Genomic DNA, 19,548 nt, shown 5'->3' with positions numbered 1-19,548 from the left:
CTCTTGCCTTGTTTCTATGTTTTTGTTTCTCTATATATATGCATAACAGCATGAATTATAATCTGATTTCCATGCATGAATATACTAAGGTCATTCACGTGCTGCACCTCTTGATCAGAGCCTGGCTCTACTGTGGAATGTAATTAGGAATGTAATTTAGCCTAACCTTATTCATACCTAATCCAATTTGAAGCATAAATGTTGCATTCAAGTGTAAGTTAAAAGACTTGCTACAGTATGCACCAGATTGCACAATTTCAAGCTGAAAATGCAAAAACTCCGTACCCTCTCCCCCTCGTTCTCTACACTCCCTCGCAATTTCTCACTCTCAACTCTCACCCAATGTTAGCAGCTCTGTAATGGTCAATTTTGTAAATAGCTACAATTAGGTAAGTAAAGCCCCTGTCCCGTTTACGTGTCCTCAGTGTGAAAGAAGGGTCTTGACCCAAAATGTCATCCATTCCTTCTCTCCAGAGAAGCTGCTGGTCCCGCTCAGTAACTCCAGCAAATTGTGTCTATCTTCAATTTTCTTAGCACCGCCTCTGGGAGTAGAAGTAGGGGCGGATCCGGATCCGCAACGGCCGTGAGCCCCAGGCCGAGTTCGACGATCGTTTGCCTGCTTCTGCTGCTGTTGGAGGTGAGACGTGCGTCGTGCCAGGGACTTGGGCCTGTCCCACTTTTGCCGTCAGTTACGCGACAGGCCGGTGGCACGTGAAGATTTTGTTTCCCGGAGCGCTGCGCGATACCGCGCACAACTCCATACCCCTCCGCGCTTCTCAGTGGGACCGGCCACGCGCGGCCACACGATACCCGTGCGCCTCAATGCGACGATGGGGTCGCGTAATTTACGTGCCAAGGACACGTACGTGGGACAGGGCCTTAACTAATTATATGCTTTAATTTCAGGTCATCCAAGTAAGAAGTTTTATATTTGTTTCAGAATGCTTCAATCTATAATAACTGAAAATGTCATTCAGTTCTCTTAATTTTTACGAGAAGGTTATGGGCTTTTGACTGTTCTCGATCACAGCTTTTGTACCAAGTCAATGGAAAAGCAATAGGGAACAAGATGCTAATTTCCGACTATGAAAATGGCCGTAACTTTTTTAATACTGAAGGTATGGAAGTGAATTGGGTGTCAAATTGAAGTTATTTTTATGCTTTATCTGATGGGACAAATTATAGGCTTGATTTTTAAAATCTCAAAATGTTGTGACATTGCTACACACATATAAAACACGCACGCATACACACACATTACATATATATTATATACCCGATATACATATATCCGATATAGAAATATCCGATATACATATATCCGATATACATATATCCGATATAGATATATATATATTATATATATAGATACATATGTCCGATATACATATATCCGATCTAGATATAGGTATGTTGCAAAGCTTACCTGAAGCGTCGATGAAAATCTGTCCCAGCACGTGTGCGCGATTTTGGCGCCGTTTAGAGGGGGGGACGGGTTTAAAACGCGATTTTTCACTAGGCTGTTCAAATCGAGGATGTTCAGCCTAGTTAATTATTAACGGAAAATCGCTGGAAGATTCCGTAGCTGGAGCTATTATTAGTTTTAAGGGCTTTCTATACGTTATAGTAGGTTAAAAATTAACCTCTAAACCCCCGACCGCCGGCAACCGGCCGGATCTCATACAGCGGACAACGGAAGATAGGCTGTTTATTTTTACGTTAAAAAAGGTTTCTTAAGATCCCTTTATACAAAGTTTAAAGTTGCGAGTAGCTAATTTTGGGCCCATTATATCCCGCAGTATTTTTCTGGGCATTTGAGGGCACAAATCTACCGCAATGTGAACGTTCTAAACCAGCGCGTTCACAGGAACCCACTAGAAAGCTGATTTAAATTGACTTTAATTTACAGCAATTGAACACTAAATTCCTTCCATTTGGCCTATAAATTAATGTAAATGAGACTTAAAAATCATGTTTTATTGTGAATTATTTGTGAATATTATTTGGACACTTAGGTTATTTAAAAATGTTAATCATTTATTAAGAAATGGATAGATGTTTAGATCTAGTAATTGAAGTCTGAAATTAGCTACAATTGGGTAACTAACTAATTATATGCTTTAATTTCAGGTCATCCAAGTAAGATTATTTTATATTTGTTTCAGAATGCTTCAATCTATGATAACTGGAAATTTCATTCAGTTCTCTTAATTTTTAAGAGTTATGGGCTTTTGACTGTCCACGATCACAGCTTTTTTGTTATGTCCATAGAAAATCAATGATGCTAATTTCCGAGTATGAAAATGGCCATAACTTTTTAAATACTTGAGATATGGAAGTGAATTAGGTGTCAAATTAAACTTATTTTTATGCTTTATCTGATGGGACAAATTGCAGACTTGATTTTTAAAATCTCAACATTTTGTAACATTGCTAATAGATATATATATATTTGACTGTCCTCTTCCTACCACAGATGCTACTCGACCCGCAAGGGTTGATCCAGTAGAACTTTGTTTTATATATATATATTTATATCCTTACTGCTACTTTTGTTGTAGAGGTTGCCTTCCTTTCGCGCTGCCATTGTGTTACCCTTTGTATTCAAATATCCCGCTTTCCTCTTCAAGCCCGAGCCACGATTGTGTGATTGTGACGGAACGCGCCACCTCTGGTCGATGTCCCTCCCGCGCGCTGGTGTCGGGTGGTTTTGAAGCGAGGAGGGAGGTCGCCTCGAGCCGAGCATGGCCGCCAAGGTGAGGAGGGAACGGCCGCGGGAAGCGGGAAGCGGGAAGGCAGGCGCGCTAACAAGGAGGGAGATGCCGAGCTTCCTTCCCATCCTCTCCCTGGCTCTCTGCTGTATTTGTTCATGTTGTGTCCTTCCCATTCCCTGGCCTTTGTCCTCGTCTCCAACAGTGGAAGGGATTGAGGGTGACATCCATCCTTTGAGAATGAGCTTCAAAATACAATTCAGTGATTTTCCAGATACCCGCTTTTTGTGATTTTTGTTGTTATGCAAGAAACCAGAATCCTCCACTGTGTCTTTGCCGACTTGGTCAAGCTTGGAAGTGTTTTTGCCGACTTGGTCAAGCTTGGAAGTGTTTTTGCCGACGGTTTTGTTGAACATGTCAGCTGTTCATAAAGGGGGCCCACTACGTGGTTTTACAAAATATTAATTGATGAACAGCTGGGTTAAATGCAATCGAAAGCAAGCATCGCCTCTGCTGATATGCGCACATTTCAGGGCTTTTGGTTCGCTGAAACAGTCCACAAATGCCTGGAAAAAAATGTGTTTTTTTCTTTTAATTATTATATACGCTTGCAGTGGTTAATTAATTCACATGGGGACGCAAATTTAAATCAAGCAACAGGATAATGTCCTTTCTAACAGGAAAGGAGACATAAAATAATATCCGTCTCCCCCCCCCCTCCCTAATCTTCATATATAACCCCAGTTATAGAAGTCTTCAAGCATGATTATTGATAATATGAGCATTTGTTGCGTCAAATGCATTAAACAAGTATGAGGAGTGGAGACATCGCTTACCACGTGGCAGGGTTGGGCAAATACTTGATGGTGCCCGTTTAATTCTCATTCTTGCAGTAATCAAAATATATATTTATGGGCTTTTTTGCAACGTGAAATGGTTGTTGTAATTCCCTATTGATTAAATTGTAGAATGTGTTAAGTTGCACAGTCAATAGAGTTTTGTTGTCACATGTCCCAAAAACAGAACAACGACATTGAAATTACATTCTTACCTGTAGCAGCGCTGTAAACATATTATTCAGGAGATCATAATAAACATCAAAAAGTTCAATATATAAAAACAAACAACCATTAGTTAGTTGTGAAATGGAGGTATTTGCATCTTTCATTCTTAACACAATAATTGCACAATAGTGGTCTGATTATGTAACTGGTTCCCATTTAAAGTAGATCTGTGAGTTTCATTTTTGAAATATTCATCTGGTTAACAGTTTTATACCAGAGCACTATGGTGAGATTTTCTCAGAGGTTGGGATGGAAAGAAAACTAGCTTGTTCAAAATTGTGCTAATGATTGATTTGATAGTGTGCCTACAATATTTATAAGCAGAATTAAAATTCTGGAAATCTGAAATTAAAAACAGAAAATGTTAGAAATGGTCAGTTTGGGCAGAATCAGCAGAGAGAAAAACAATTAGGAGTTGAAATCTAAATCAAAATGCTGGAAATCTCAGCAGGATAGGCTGCATTTGTGTGAAGTGAAATTGAGTCGATGCCTTCATCAGTTTATTAGTAGTCAATATGACCTGTGGTATTCCCCTTTATATCAATACACCCCAGAAAGGGAGACAGTAAATAAGGTATTTTTTTAATAAAAATCTCTAAATCAGGTAGTTTGAAACATTTTGCATCTTATTTCATCAGTTGAAATAGCTGATCTGAAACTTTAATCATGTTGCATGTTTACAATGATTTTTGTTTGTTTCAGATTGCCAGTATTTCAATTGCTGTATCATATGAGACACGTTAACTGTTAACCATAAAATCATCAATTAATTATTTTTCATTATGTGATATCTCATCTAATATAGTCTGCATGCCTGTTGGTTCCTCAACATACTGATCTAGACAATAATTTCTTCTGCATTCCATGAATTAATCCTCTAAATTATTAATGATCAAGGTTTGCATCAGTTGGAAAGTAGATTCATGTCTTTTGTTTCTGAGTATCCTTGTTAATTGCACCTCAAGGTACCTGATTTATACAGCGTCCTGCCTTAAACAATTATCATCTCTTATAGTTAATATTTACTGCATCTTCATTTAGACGATTATTTTGATGCTGTGTGATAACATTCTCAAATTTTCCATTGTATAGTGTTTTTTTTTAATGGATTGCAGTGTGGCAGAAGGAGCTAGCCTTCTGAGAGGCTCTCAGTGAAGAGTTGCTGTGTAATTTTGTATGTAACTCAGACATCAACCATGCACTGTTGCTTTGCAATGTAAGTTAAACCTTTATTTTCCAGTTGAGTTTGACCAAGGAAGCAAATCCAGATGAACTTAAAACAATTTTTATAAAGGTACGTGACTTTACAACGAGTTACTTTATGTATATATATATATATATATATAAAACAGCAAATCAGACAGCATCTGAGGAAAGAAAAGCAGTCAACATTTTGAGTCTGCAACCCTTTGTCAGAATTGGGAAACACATAGATGAAATTTGGTTTTTAGTAAGAGAAAGAATGTGAAGAAAAAACAGTTAATGTTTCAGATGAGGTCCCTTCTCTGAAATATTATCAGTTTGTCTTCCCATGAATGCTGCCTGACCTGCTTAGTTTTTACAGCATTTAACATTTTCTGTGGATTGTTTTCTGCTTATTTGTTTTCTGCTTATTCTGCTCGTTTAAGACTAGCCTGACAAACAAGTCCCAATATTAACAACTCACTACACAGGCCAAATAGCTTAATATGCCGAAACCTATCCCCATTAAACTAATTTCGACTCAGTTTATCACACATTCTTTTTGTTTTGTGAAGGCAGATAAATCCCCCGGCCTAATAGTCTTCATCCCAGAGTACTCAAGGATGTGGCCCTAGAAATCGTGGATGCATTGGTAATCATTTTCCAATGTTCTCTAGACTCTGGATCAGTTCCTGTGGAGTGGAAGGTATCTAATGTAACCCCGCTTTTTAAGAAAGGAAGGAGAGGGCAAACGGAATTATAGACCAGTTCTTGAATCAATTATTAAAGATGTCATAGCTGCACATTTGGAAAGCAGTGACAGGATCGGTCAGAGTCAGCATGGATTTATATTCATGCTTGACTAATCTTCCGGAATTTTTTGAGGATGAAACAAGTAGAATGGATAAGGGAAAGTGGTGTATCTAGACTTTCAAAAAGCTTTTGACATGGTCCCACGCAAGAGATTAGTGTGCAAAATTAGAGCACATGGTATTGGAGGAAGGGTATGGACATGGATAGAGAACTGGTTGGCAGACAGGAAGCAAAGAGTAGGAATTAACGGATCCTTTTCATAATGGCAGGCAGTTACTAGTGGGATGCTGCAAGGCTCAGTTATTTACAATATATATTAACGAATTAGACAAGGGAATTAAATGTAACATCTCCAGAGAGTTGTGAATCTGTGGAATTCTCTGCCACAGAAGGCAGTGGAGGCCAATTCACTGATTTTTTAATGAGAGAATTAGATTTAGCTCTTGGGGCTACCAGAATCAAGGGATACGGGGGAAAAAGCAGGAGCGGGGTAGTGATTTTGGATGATCAGCCGTGATCATATTGAATGGTGGTGCTGACTCGAAGGGCAGAATGGCCTACTCCTGTACCTTTTTTCAATGTTTTATGAGTCTCTCACTCGCCTTCTCTCCTACAGAGAGAAGCTTGGAAATTTTAGTTTATTTTGTAGATACAGCGTGGAATCTGACCATTTGGTTTACCGAGTCTGCAGTGAACAACGATCACCCGTACACTAGTTCTATCCTACATACTAGGGTCAATTTACAGCAGCCAATTATCCTACAAATCTGAACATCTTTGGAATGTGGGAGGAAAACAGAGCCCCAGGAGAAAGGCCACGTGTGCAGACTGCACCATAGTCAGGCTCGAACCTGGGTCTCTGGCACTGTAAGGCAGCAACTCAACCACAGTGCTGCCCTTAAATCGCACTTAAATGGGTGAGTCATTCGATGCAGCAGTGAGCCACCAACAATCTTTATAGTACATGCCTTTTGCTGTTGGCAAGTTACTGACATTTCTGAAGAGGGATTGAGATTTCGCTGGGGAAATGAGAAGATTGGTATTATGGAATTTGAGGAGATTCGGCATGTTGCCGAATTCTCTAACAAACTTTTACAGAATACTGACTGGCTGCACCCTGGACTGGTTTGGTAACTTGAATGCCCAAGAATGAAGGAAGCTGCTGAAAGCGACGGACATATTGACTACCCCACCATTGGAGAAACCCATAGCAAGAGTAATCTCAAGAAGGCATTAGATATCATGTGTAATGAATACACTGAAACCTGAGAACTATTATCTCTAAGTTTAAGAACTTATTCCCATCAACCATCAGGCTCTTGAACGACACTCTCCGACCATGAACTACAATGGATGTTATATAAAGGTTGCTCTGTGTACTAGGTTTGTACTACAGGTATTATGATCTGGTTATCTAGTATGACTGATAATTTATTGTTTATTGGATGTTTGTTGCATTAATGGGTCTGTAAAAGTTGCAGCAAATAATAATTTAATTGACCTGGTTCTGATACATTTGATATTGAAACCCTTGGCAGTGGTAATCTGGAATCGTGGGTAATGATAAGATATTGAAGCCGATTAATTTACAACTTTTACAAGACATTTGGACAGATATCTGGATAAGAAGCGTTTTGAGGGCTATAGGCCAAATATAGGCAAATGGGACTAGCCCAGTTTGCAAACTTGTTCACCATGGGCAAGGTGGGCTGAAAGATCAATTTATTGCTTTATATATCTCTGTGACTGTAATGATCTCATGCAAGTGAGTTAGCTAGATATCTAAAAAAATGTTCTATACCCTGAAGATGTGATTCATGGGATTTCTATACCCAAGAGGACTGCAGAGGCTGTCAGTAAGTAGGTTAATTGCAGGGATCAATAGATTTCCAAACACAAGTAGAATTCAGGAATACTGGGTTGTACAGGAAAATGGGTAATGACCTTACTGACCGCAATTGATGTGACCTCATAGGAGCCTACTGGGCATCGGTGTTATAAAGTCATAGAGTTGTACAATACACAAGCAGGTCCTTCAGTCCACCATGTCAGTGCCAACCATGCTGTGTTTCAGGGAACTATGCAACTTGTACCCCAACATCTTTCTGTTCAGTAACACTGCCCAGGGCACAGCTGTTCACTGTGCATACCATGCCCTGGTTTAAATTCCAAAAATACATCACTTTGCACATGTCTGAGTTAAATATAATTTGCCTGATGCCATTCAAATAAATCTTTCCCAATTCAGGTCTTTGACCTGCAAATCAGTCATATCTTTTCCCGTAACTAACGTGAACCTGATATAATTATGGTCATTGGTCCCAAAGTGCTCCCGCACTGATACATCAACTACTTCCCAGCATAAATTCCTGGCAGGAGATCAAGTGTTGCCTCTTCTCTAGTAGAATCATCTACAAATAGCTTCAGAAAACGTTCCTGGCCACATTTAAAAGAATCTGCCCATCAAATCTTTGAGCACTAAGGTAGTCCCAGTCCACATTAGGAAAGTTAAAATCATCTGCAATTTCAACCCTATTATTCTGACACAGCTGTGATTCCTCTACATAATTGCTCCTCTCATTTCCATTGACTGTTTGGGTCGGTGCTATCTCATCAAAATTATTATCCTTTTCTTATGTCTGAATTCTACCTATGTGCCCTTGCTGGGTTATTTCTCCACCATATCCTCTCTAAGTACTGCCATGATATTCTCTCCCTCCCTTTTTAGTTCCACCTCTGTCACATTGGAAACATTGATACTTGGAACATTGAGCTGCTTCCTGGCCATCCCTTGACCATGTTCCTGTAATAACTATAGAATCACAATCTCATCTGTTGATCTATGCTCAGTTTATCTGCCTTGTGTGACTTCTTGTCTTTAAGTAATGTTAGGGATTTTAGTGTGGAGGAGGACACTGTCTTGGTTGACTTTTCGGTGAATTGAGATAACTGTATTTTTGTGCTGTCCTCAAATCTCTGGAGCTATTGAAGGTCTCAGAAAGATATAAGAAGCAGGGATCACTGCTGCCTGGTAAGCCATGAGTTTTGTAATTAAATCCGAGGCTTTAAGGGCTGGTCCCACCAGCTTGTGCCTGCATGCGGCGAGCGCGATCAAACCTGAAGCGGGGGCCGCGCGGAGGTCGAGTGAGTGACGTGAAGTTTGAGCGTTCGCGCGAGTTCGCGCGTGACGTACGACGTCAAGACGTGCATATTGTGTCAAGATGCTGCGCATGCACGTCGAGGCGGTGCGTACGGCGTCGAGGCTACTGCGGTCTGGCAGGCCGTTGCCCCGTGGAATTTTTGAACATGGTCAGTTTTTCGGAGCCCAACTCTCGGGACCAGCTCCGCACAACTCCATACGGCTCCGGCGATCGAAGTGGGACCGGCCCCGCGAGGCCGTATGGCTCAAGCGACCACGTTAGGTCGCGCTTGCTGCATGGAGTTGCATGCTCGTGGGACAGGCCCTTTGAATTTCAAATCGGCTTTTCCTGCTGTCACATTGAAGATGGTAGTCTAAGCACTACTAAGTCTTTAATTGTAACAGGACATTTGTTGAACTGTTGTACAAACCAGAAAGCCACAGAGCATTAATCAAATCTGCTAAGCATATATCACACCAAGGACAACAATGAAATTGCAGGCATTTAGTTTTAATAGAAATCTTGTCCTCACAGTACGAACTAAATTCTGAGCATTTAAACTTACAAAAGGAAGTAAAAGAAAGAATGCTAATTAACATTATTGATAAATGAATGGCAAAAATTGTTTGATGAAGGAAAAATATGTAGAAATGACTGATGTGAATTTTAGATATTTTCACATGCTAGATTTTCATGCTAGAATACAATAGAGCAAAGGGGAAGATTCCTGGGATGTCAGGACTGTCTTATGAAGAAAGACTGGATAGACTTGGTTTATACTCTCTAGAATTTAGGAGATTGAGAGGGGATCTTATAGAAACTTACAAAATTCTTAAGGGGTTGGACAGGCTAGATGCAGGAAGATTGTTCCCGATGTTGGGGAAATCCAGGACAAGGGGTCACAGCTTAAGGATAAGGGGGAAATCCTTTAAAACCGAGATGAGAAGAACTTTTTTCACACAGAGAGTGGTGAATCTCTGGAACTCTCTGCCACAGAGGGTAGTTGAGGCCAGTTCATTGGCTATATTTAAGAGGAAGTTAGATGTGGCCCTTGTGGCTAAGGGGATTAGGGGGTATGGAGAGAAGGCAGGTACGGGATACTGAGTTGGATGATCAGCCATGATCATATTGAATGGCGGTACAGGCTCGAAGGGCCGAATGGCCTACCCCTGCACGTAATTTCTATGTTTCTATGTTTCTAAAGGAGTGCAGAATATAGATCTCAGCATTTAGGTTTAGTTTTCAGATCACCCATTCATACTAGTTCAATATTATCCCACTTTCACTTCCACTGGGGCTAATTTATGGAGGTCAATTGCCCTGCAAACTCACACATCTTTTGAATTTGTGAGGAAAACCAAACACCTGGAGGAAACCCACGCGATCATAGGGAGAATATGCAAATTCTGTGAGCCAGCAGCTCTATCAGCTGCACCACTATGCCGCACTTTGTAGAGCATCAGTTTTATACACAATGCCCAATGTCTGCAAATGGGTGAGGAGATTCGGAGAGTACCCTAGCTTATGCTGTGAAGACTGTGTACAGTAGCACAGTAGACTAAATATAATTTCAAATTGAATTTAAATCCAAGTAATTAAATAACCTGCAATTTAAAAACAACAAATTTTAATAAAAAACTACGTCATAAATTGAAAATCTGTTGTGTTTACCTAGTATGGCTTGCATGTAACTCCAGACTTATCAAGATGGTATATTCTTAACACTTGCTTAGTCCAGAGATATTTATTTAAATAATATTTATTTAAGGTCAATAAATGCTGCCATTCCACCAATATTTACAATATATCCCTGCACCAACAAATAAATAACCAAAACAGACTGATCCAATATTTTTTTGCTCCTTTCAGTATGCAACAGTTGAGAAGAATGGGGAGCGCCTTATGTCTTCTGAAGACTTTGTGAAAAGATTCTTGAACTTGCGAAATGGAATGGAAGACAATCCCGAGACAGTGAAGTTGCTAGCAGGTGCTGTTAATCAATCAAAAACTGGGTAAGTTTTTCATACCCAGATAATATTCATCTAAATTGTTTTGTTTTGATCACCCTGCTATAGGAAAGATGCCATTAAACTGGAAAGCATGCAGAGAAGATTTACAACGGTGTTGCTAGGAGTTGAAGGCCTTGGCTATAGGCAGAGGTTGACAGGCTAGAACTTTATTCCTTGCAGTGCAGGAAGCTGGTGGGTGATCTTATAGAAGTGTATAAACTCATGAGGTATATAGATAGATAGGATGAATGCACTGAGTTTTTTTTTGCCAGATAGGTAAGTCAAGTACATAGCTTTAACGTGAGAGGGGAATGATTCAATTGCAATCTGAGGGGCAACTTTTTCACACAGAAGGTGGGGGCTAAACGGAACGAGTTGCCAGAGGAAGTAGTTGAAACGGGTATAGTAACAACATTTAAAAGCCCATTTTTCATTCCTCTGCCTCTTCTGACCAGCTCTGTGCCGTCCTCAATCCTGGGGATGTGCTCTTTAGTCACTGTCTTTAAGTCAGAAGGAGGAGCATAGCCAGCTGGTCAGATTTCCCTAAGTGAGGGTGAGAGATGGAGTCTTAAATAATGTTATTGAGGGATTGTAGTGTGAGGTTATATAGGTGGAGTTGAGAAATAAAAAGGGGATGATCACCTAAAAAAAATCCTAACAGTGCCTTCACTTTCTTTTATATACAGTGTCTTCCATAATGTTTGGGACAAAGACCCATCATTTATTTATGTGCCTGTACTCCACAATTTGAGATTTGTAATAGAAAATAAATCACATGTGGTTAAAGTACACATTGTCAGATCTTATCAAAGGGTATTTTTATACATTTTGGTTTCACCATGTAGAAATTACAGCAGTGTTTCTACATAGGCCCCCCATTTCAGGGCACCATAATGTTTGGGACACAACAATGTAATGTAAATGAAAGTAGTCATGTTTAGTATTTTGCTGCATATTCTTTTAAGTACTTCTTGGCAAATTGTATCCTGGCCATCCTATTTTTGCAGCTAACCAGTGGTTTGTATCTTGCAGTGTAGCCTCTGTATTTCTGTTCATGAAATCTTCTGCTGATGGTGGTCATTGACAAATCGGCACCTGACTCCTGAAGGGTGTTTCTGATCTGTCGGACAGGTGTTTGGGGGCGTTTCTTTATTAGTCATCAGCTGTGGAGGTCTTCCTTGGCCTGCCAGTCCCTTTGTGTTTAGTAAGCTCACCAGTGCTCTCTTTCTTAATGATGTTCCAAACAGTTGACTTTGGTAAGCCTAAGGATTGGCTGATGTCTCTAACAGTTTTATTCTTGTTTCTTTGTCTCATAATGTCTTCTTTGACTTTCATTTGCACAACATTGGTCCTCATGGTGATAAACAGCAATAAAAGTTTCCAAAGGTGATGGAAAGACTGGAGGAAAGACGAGGTGCTGAGAGCTCTCTTATACCTGCATTGAGGAGGCAATTAACACACCTGAACAATTGCAAATGCCTGTGAAGCCATGTTTCCCAAACATTATGGTGCCCTGAAATGGGGGGACGATGTATAAACACAGTTGTAATATCTACATGGTGAAACCAAAATGTATTAAAATACCGTTTAATAAAATCTGGCATGTGATTGAGCACAGGTGATTTTTTTTTTGTATAATTACAAATCTCAAATTGTGGAGTACAGAGGCAAATAAATAAATGACTGGTCTTTGTCCCAAACATTATGGAGGGCACTTTATTTCTCTCTACAGCTTAAACGTTCTGCTAGCTTTCACCTATATTCTGCTCCTCCACTGTCTGAATTGGTGTTATGGTTGTCTGATATACAACCCAGGATGAGCAGGAATACTTTTACAAGTCAAGTCAAGTCAAGTCAGGTTTATTTGTCACATACACATACAAGATGTGTAGTGAAATAAAAATGGCAATGCCTGCGGATTGTGCAAAAAAACTACAGAACAGAATAGAACAGAATCTGTAATTACATATTAGAAAAATATGTAATAGTCCCTGGTGAGATAAGAGTTTACAGTCCTAATGGCCTGTGGGAAGAAGCTCCATCTCATCCTCTCTGTTTTCACAACATGACAGCAGAGGTGTTTGCCTGACCGTAGCAGTTGAAACAGACCATTGCTGGGGTGGTAGGGGTCTCTCATAATGTTGCTGGCTCTGGATCTGCACCTACTGATGTATAGGTCCTGCAGTTTATTTCCCATAGTGCGTTTGGCCGAACACACTACTCTCTGCAAAGCCTTCTTGTCCTAGGCAGAGCAGTTCCCAAACCAGATTGTGATGTTGCCGGACAAGATGCCGGACAGCTAAATATTAGGAAGCTCAAAGATATTGTTTTTATGTCCTTTTCCCTGGTACTATACATCACTGGCACATCTTGATAACAGGGATCGGCCTATTTATGGGCTATAGCTCCACTTCCAACACCATAATCCCAACTAAAGTAATTTCCAAACTCAAGATCTTGGAGCCTAAACTGCAACTGAATCCTCAACTCCCTGACGCTCAGACCACAATCTTTGAAGAGGTGACAAAATATCCTCCCCAACAATTCCCGACACCAGTGCCCCGCAAAGGTGTGTTCTCAGCTCTGTATTATACTCCCTATACACTTATGACTGCAACCAAATTCTGCATTTGCTCCATTTACAGGATACCACTTAGAATGGAGATGAGTAGAATATCCTAATTTTGAATAATATTTTGTATTGAGTTATAAGGAGCTACTGTGAAATGACAGCTTAGACATGATTTTGGTAGTAAATTGCTTTAATGAACAATGTGCTAATAACCTTCATCAGCAGAGTAGCTGGGCTTTAGTACAAATCCAAATCTAGTTTCAGTCACAGAACTTGGCAACAAGGCTGCTGAGAATAAATGTAAAAAAAGCAGATTCCAATCATAGAATGCAGCTTCTGGGGCACACAAACAGCTGGAATTGATTATCGAAGTTTCAACTTACAATCTACCTCCACAAATGAATCCACTCCTTCATGTTGGGACAAAGTGTATGTATTTTTCCCACTGGTTTGATAGAGTGCCACCAGCAACGTCCACATCAAGGGCCAGCATGGTCTTGACCTATACACCTGTGCATTGCAATAAACAAATTGGGAATGTGCTTGAGGTCAGATACTGACAAATCTGTTCCCCTACCCTTTTGCTGGACTTAGCACCGTATTCTAAAGGAGGGCGGGGGGGAATGGGGAATCCATAGTGACTAACCCAATTTACTACTTTGCTGGGCACACATATGTAGTGTGAGCACTTGTGATTGATATCATGTTTTGTCTTGTTAAGTTAATAAGAGTTTTAAAAAATAATTTATTTATTGCAATAATTCAAATCTATATTAACTGTTTTACATATTTCTCATGGATAGAGACATTTAGAAACTACTAGACTAAGTGGGACCCGTTGGGTCCCAGCTTCACACGGGAGGGCTGGTTCCCCCCAACGCAATATTCCACCTCTCCACCAATTCCTTTCTGGACCGCTAGTATGGGTGTTATGGGCTGAAAGGACTGGTTTCCAGGGCTAGTATGGACATTGTGGGCCAAATGGATTCTCAGTCACTCAAGCCTGGCGTACTGGTAGCTCACTCACTCAAGGCCGGTGGGCTGGCAGCTGACTCACGGCTTTAAAATTGAAATTCCATTTCAATCAAGGTAAAAGGCCACCAAATTCAAGTGCCGTTTCATGCCAGTTCAAGCAGGGTGCAAGGCCACCAAATTCAAGTGCAGTTTCATGCCAGTTCAAGTAGGGTGTAAGGCCACCAAATTCAAGTGCAGTTTCATGCCAGTTCAAGCAGGGTGCAAGGCCGCCAAATTCAAGTGGGAGTTGTGTGGAGTTGTGCGGGGCTGGTCCCGACATCACGCGGGGCTCCGAAAAACTGACACTGTCCAAAAGTTCCGCGCGACAACGGCCTGTCGGCCCGCAACCGCATTGAGGCCATACGCAGCGCCTCGACGAGCGTACGCAGCAACTCGACGCCGTACATAGCGTTTTGACGGCATACACCTAGCGTGTGGCGTTGCGCGATGACATCACCGCCAGGCGTGCCGTTGCGTGATGACGTAACCGTCCCGACGCCGTGCGACGTCCAAATTAAGTCGGCCCGCCTCCTGCCCAGCTGATTGGTGAGTATGATGTCGGGACCAGCCCCGCACAACTCCAGACGGCTCCGCGGTTGGAAGTGGGACCGGCCCCGCGAGGCCGTACGCCTCAAGCCACCACGTTTGGTCGCGCTAGACGCATGCAATCGCATGCTGGTGGGACAGACCCTTTGGGCATTAATTATGTGCCCGAGTCCTAAATATTGTCCGTCACGCTTGGGAACAGTCGCGCGTATCTTTGCCAGACACCCAGAATCTAGGATCGTCTGTTCTTCAGGAACATTGGACTCCAGCTTCAAGTGATGCCAGTGCCGTCCCCACTCCCTGGCTTGGAATCGACAAAGTAGGCGTTCGCTGGCTTTGGCCTCTCTGGCAGTTGTTGAGGTTCTTCACTGCTGTAAATAGGGCGCATTACCATACATCTGATTTGTCAGTTCCAGTTTCTATCATCTGACCACCACCCATATCCAAATTTTTGTATATGTTATTAGCATTTCCTTCACAGCTATTGCTCCTGATAGTTGGTGACCTTGAATTTGTGTAGTGTGGCATCCAAGATCATCATCTTTCTGCATTATTATTGTCTTATTACTGTCACCTCCTTTGAATCCCTGTTTCACTTCCCCCTTAAAGATGCAATATCTTTTTTCAAGATTAGCTTATTTCCACTCATCAACCTCCTACTGGAGGGTAGCCAATGTAACCCCACATTTTAAGAAAGGAGGGAGAGAGAAAACAGGGAATGATAGGCCAGTTAGCCTTACATCAGTAGAGAACATGCTTGAGTCGATTGTTGAATTGAATTGAATTGAATTGAATTGAATTGAATTTCCTTTATTGTCATTCAGACCTTACAGTCTGAACGAAATTTCGTGCCTGCAGTCATACATACAATGATACAATAATAACAACAATAAACACAAATTAACTTCCACCACAGTGAGTCCTCCAAACACCTCCTCACTGTGGTGGAGGCAAAAATCTTAGGGTTGCAGTCTCTCCCTCTGCTCCCTCTGCGCTGAGGCGATTCCCCACCGGGCGATGGTACAAACAGTCCCGCAGCTCACCGAACCCCGCGAACGGGCCGGTTCAAACACTGCGGCCCGGGGTGGTCGAAGCCGCCGCACACTAAATAACATTAAAGATGTTATAGCAGCGCATTTGGAAAGCAGTGACAGGATCGGTCAAAGTCCGCATGGATTTATGAAGGGGGAATCATGCTTGACTAATCTGGAATTTTTTGAGGATGTAACAAGAGAATGGATAAGGGAGAGCCAGTGGATGTGGTGTATCTGGACTTACAAAAGGTCTTTGACAAGGTCCCACGCAGGAGATTAGAGTGCAAAATTAGGACATGGATAGAGAACTGGTTTGCAGACAGGAAGCAAAAAGTAGGAATTAACAGGTCCTTTTCAGAATGGCAGGCAGTGACTAGTGGGGTGCCGCAAGGCCCGGTGCTGGGACCCCAGTTATTTACAATAAATATTAATGATTTAGACGAGGGAATTAAATGTGCAACTCCAAGTTTGCCAATGACGCAAAGCTGGGTGGCTGTGTGAGCTGTGAGGAAGATGCTATGATGCTACAGGGTGACTTGGAAAGGTTGGGTGAGTAGGCAGATGCATGGCAGATACAGTATAATGTGGATAAATGTGAGGTTATCCACTTTGGTGGCAAGAACAGGAAGGCAGACTATTATCTGAATGATGTCAGATTAGAAAAAGGGGAGATGCAACGAGACCTGGGTGTGCTTGTACATCGGTCACTGAAAGTAAGCATGCAGGTACAGGAGGCAATGAAGAAAGCTAATGGCATGTTGGCCTTCATTGCGAGACGATTTAATTCTAGGAGCAATGAGGTCATACTGCAGTTGTACAGGGCCCTGGTGAGACCATACCTGGAGTATTGTGAGCAATTCTGGTCTAATTTGAGGAGGGACATTATTGCCATTGAGGGAGTGCGGCGTAGGTTCACCAGGTTAATTCCCAGGATGGCGGGACTGACATGATGAAAGAATGGGTCGACTGGGTTGTATTCACTGGAATTTAGAAGGATGAGAGGGTATCATATAGAAACATAAAATTCTGAAAGGATTGGACAGACAAGATGCAGGAACATTGCTCCCGGTGTTGAGGGAGTCCAGAACCAGGGGTTACAATTTAAAAGTAAGGGGTGGACCATTTCGGACTGAGATGAGGAAAAACTTCTTGACCCAGAGAGTTGTGAATTTGTGGAATTCTCTACCACAGAAGGCAGTGGAGGCCAATTCACTGGATGTTTTCAAGAGAGAGTTAGATTTAGCTCTTAGGGCTAAAGGAAATCAACCAGGGGTGCCAGGGAGATGGCAGCCCTGCCAGCAGCCTGTTCATTATTTCATCCTTTTTGTTATTTTAACGTTTGTTTAAAGTTTGTTTTAATGTTCTTCTGTTTGTTTTATGTGGAGGGGGGGGACTTGTTTTCTGGCTCTTTCCTTCCCAGAGAGGTGATAAAGTTTTGGATCACATTCTCTTGGCTCTGCGGCCTACCATCGCTGGAGCTGGAGGCCTCCTCGGACTGTCGTGAGCCCCATTGCCGAACATCGGAGCAGATCCCTTGCCTGGGATCGCTCCCACCGCGATCACCGTGGACTTACCATCAAGGGCTCGCAGTCTCGGGAGAGGCTAGTCGGGAGCTCAAACGCCGTGGAAGGCTCGACCAGCCTCGGGACGCGAGGTTCGATCGCCCAGCGTGGGGGAGCTGACATTCCCCTGATGCAGGAGCTGAACGCCTCGATGTGGAGGGCCCGCATGCCGCCGGCTACGGGAGTCAAGATCGTCCCGTCAACGGAGGGCTCGAGGCCCCCGACCGAGGAAGAACAAAACGAAGGACTTGAACTTTATTTCGCCTTTCATCACAGTGAGGAATGTGTAGGAGTCACTGTGGTGGATGTTCATGTTAAAATGTGTTTTTGAATGATTTGTTGCTTTTAATTGTGTGACTGACCTGGCCAATAAAATTCCTCGTATTTTGCAATACATACTTGGCGAATAATGTGTGATTCTGATTCTGATTTTGATTCTGATGATCATATTGAATGGCAGTGCTGGCTCGAAGGGCCGAATGGTCCACTCCTGCTCCTATTTTTCTATGTTTTCTATTTCCTAAACAACTTTTCCAGAATACCTAAATTGCCACATGATTATCTTTCAGGATGCTCTCATATCTGATTCCTAACCTTCGACCATCAAAAGCATATTTTCCCAGATTTGGTGTCAGCTAAGTGATTGCTTACATACTAGCAATGCACCTGTAATACTTCTGTACAAATTTCCAAAACATGTACAGCATAGCTGTGCTTGACTTGAATTTTAGTGATATCAGGAGATGTAGAGTCAGTATGGATAGAACTGAGGAATTGTAAGGCTAAAAAGACCCTAATGGGACATCTACAAGCCCACAAACAGTAGCCTCGATACAGGGTGCAAGTTGAATCAAGAGTTTAAATTGGCATGTCGTAAAGGTAATGCTACGGTTGTTATGAGAGATTTCAACATGCAGGTAGACTGGGAAAATCAGGTTGATACTGGACCCCAAGAAGGCGAGTTTGTGGAGTACCTCCATGATGGATTCTTAAAGCAGCTTGTACTGGAGCCTACCAGGGAGGACAATTCTGGATTTAGTGTTGTGTAATTAACTGGATTTGATAAGGGAACTCAAGGTAAAGGAGCCATTAGGAGGTAGTGACCATAATAAGATACGTTTTAATCCACAATTTTAGAGAAGGTTAAAACGGAGGTGTCAGTATTACAGTTGAACAAAGGGTAATATGGAGCCATGAGGAAGGCGCAGGCCAAAGTTGACTGGAAAGATACCCTGTGTTCAAGAAGGAACTGCAGATGTTGGAAAATCGAAGGTACACGAAAAAGCTGGAGAAACTCAGCGGGTGCAGCAGCATCTATGGAGCAAAGGAAATAGGCAACGTTTCGGGCCAAAACCCTTCTTCAGACTGATACCCTAACACGGATGACAATGGAAAAACAATGGCAGGTATTTCTGGGAATAATACAGAAGGTGCAGGATCAGTTCATTCCAACGAGGAAGAAAGATTCCAAGGGGAGTATTGGTCGACCGTGGCTGACAAGGGAAGTCAGGAACAGTATAAAAATAAAAGAGAAGTATAACATAGCAAAGATGAGCGGGAAGCCAGAGGATTGGGTAACTTTTAAAGAGCAACAGAAGATAACTAAAAAGACAATACGGAACAATAGGGAACTAAGAGTAGGGATTAATGGGACCCTTTCAGAATGGCAGGCAGTGACTAGTGGGGTACCGCAAGGCTCGGTGCTGCTACCGCAGCTATTTACAATATATATTAATGATTTAGATGAAGGGATTGAAAGTAACATTAGCAAATTTGCAGACGACACAAAGCTGGGTGGCAGTGTGAACTGTGAGGAGGATGATATGAGGATGCAGGGTAACTTGGACTGGTTGGGTGAGTGGGCAGATGCATGGCAGATGTAGTTTAATGTGGATAAATGT

At 41.9% G+C, this 19,548-nt stretch overlaps 1 protein-coding gene across 3 annotated transcripts in view; it reads left to right on the top strand.

Annotated features, from left to right (window-relative positions):
- The first annotated feature begins 2,601 nt into the window (after positions 1-2,601).
- LOC129713381 (electrogenic aspartate/glutamate antiporter SLC25A13, mitochondrial) overlaps positions 2,602-19,548 on the top strand; it is a 133,164-nt gene continuing 116,217 nt past the window's right edge. Inside the window, exons 1-3 of one of the 3 annotated variants that reach the window (XM_055662401.1) lie at positions 2,604-2,756; positions 5,016-5,069; positions 10,780-10,922. In XM_055662401.1, the coding sequence (XP_055518376.1) occupies positions 2,745-2,756; positions 5,016-5,069; positions 10,780-10,922 (209 nt within the window). In that variant the 5' untranslated portion in view covers positions 2,604-2,744. Of the gene's footprint in view, positions 2,757-5,015; positions 5,070-10,779; positions 10,923-19,548 lie in introns of all 3 variants that reach the window. The other 2 variants (XM_055662410.1, XM_055662417.1) reach the window with 2 other exon arrangements.

The sequence above is a fragment of the Leucoraja erinacea genome, chromosome 2 (genome assembly GCF_028641065.1).
Source record: "Leucoraja erinacea ecotype New England chromosome 2, Leri_hhj_1, whole genome shotgun sequence".
Classification (NCBI taxonomy): Eukaryota; Metazoa; Chordata; class Chondrichthyes; order Rajiformes; family Rajidae; genus Leucoraja; species Leucoraja erinaceus.
This window is presented reverse-complemented; position numbering and strand designations above follow the sequence as displayed.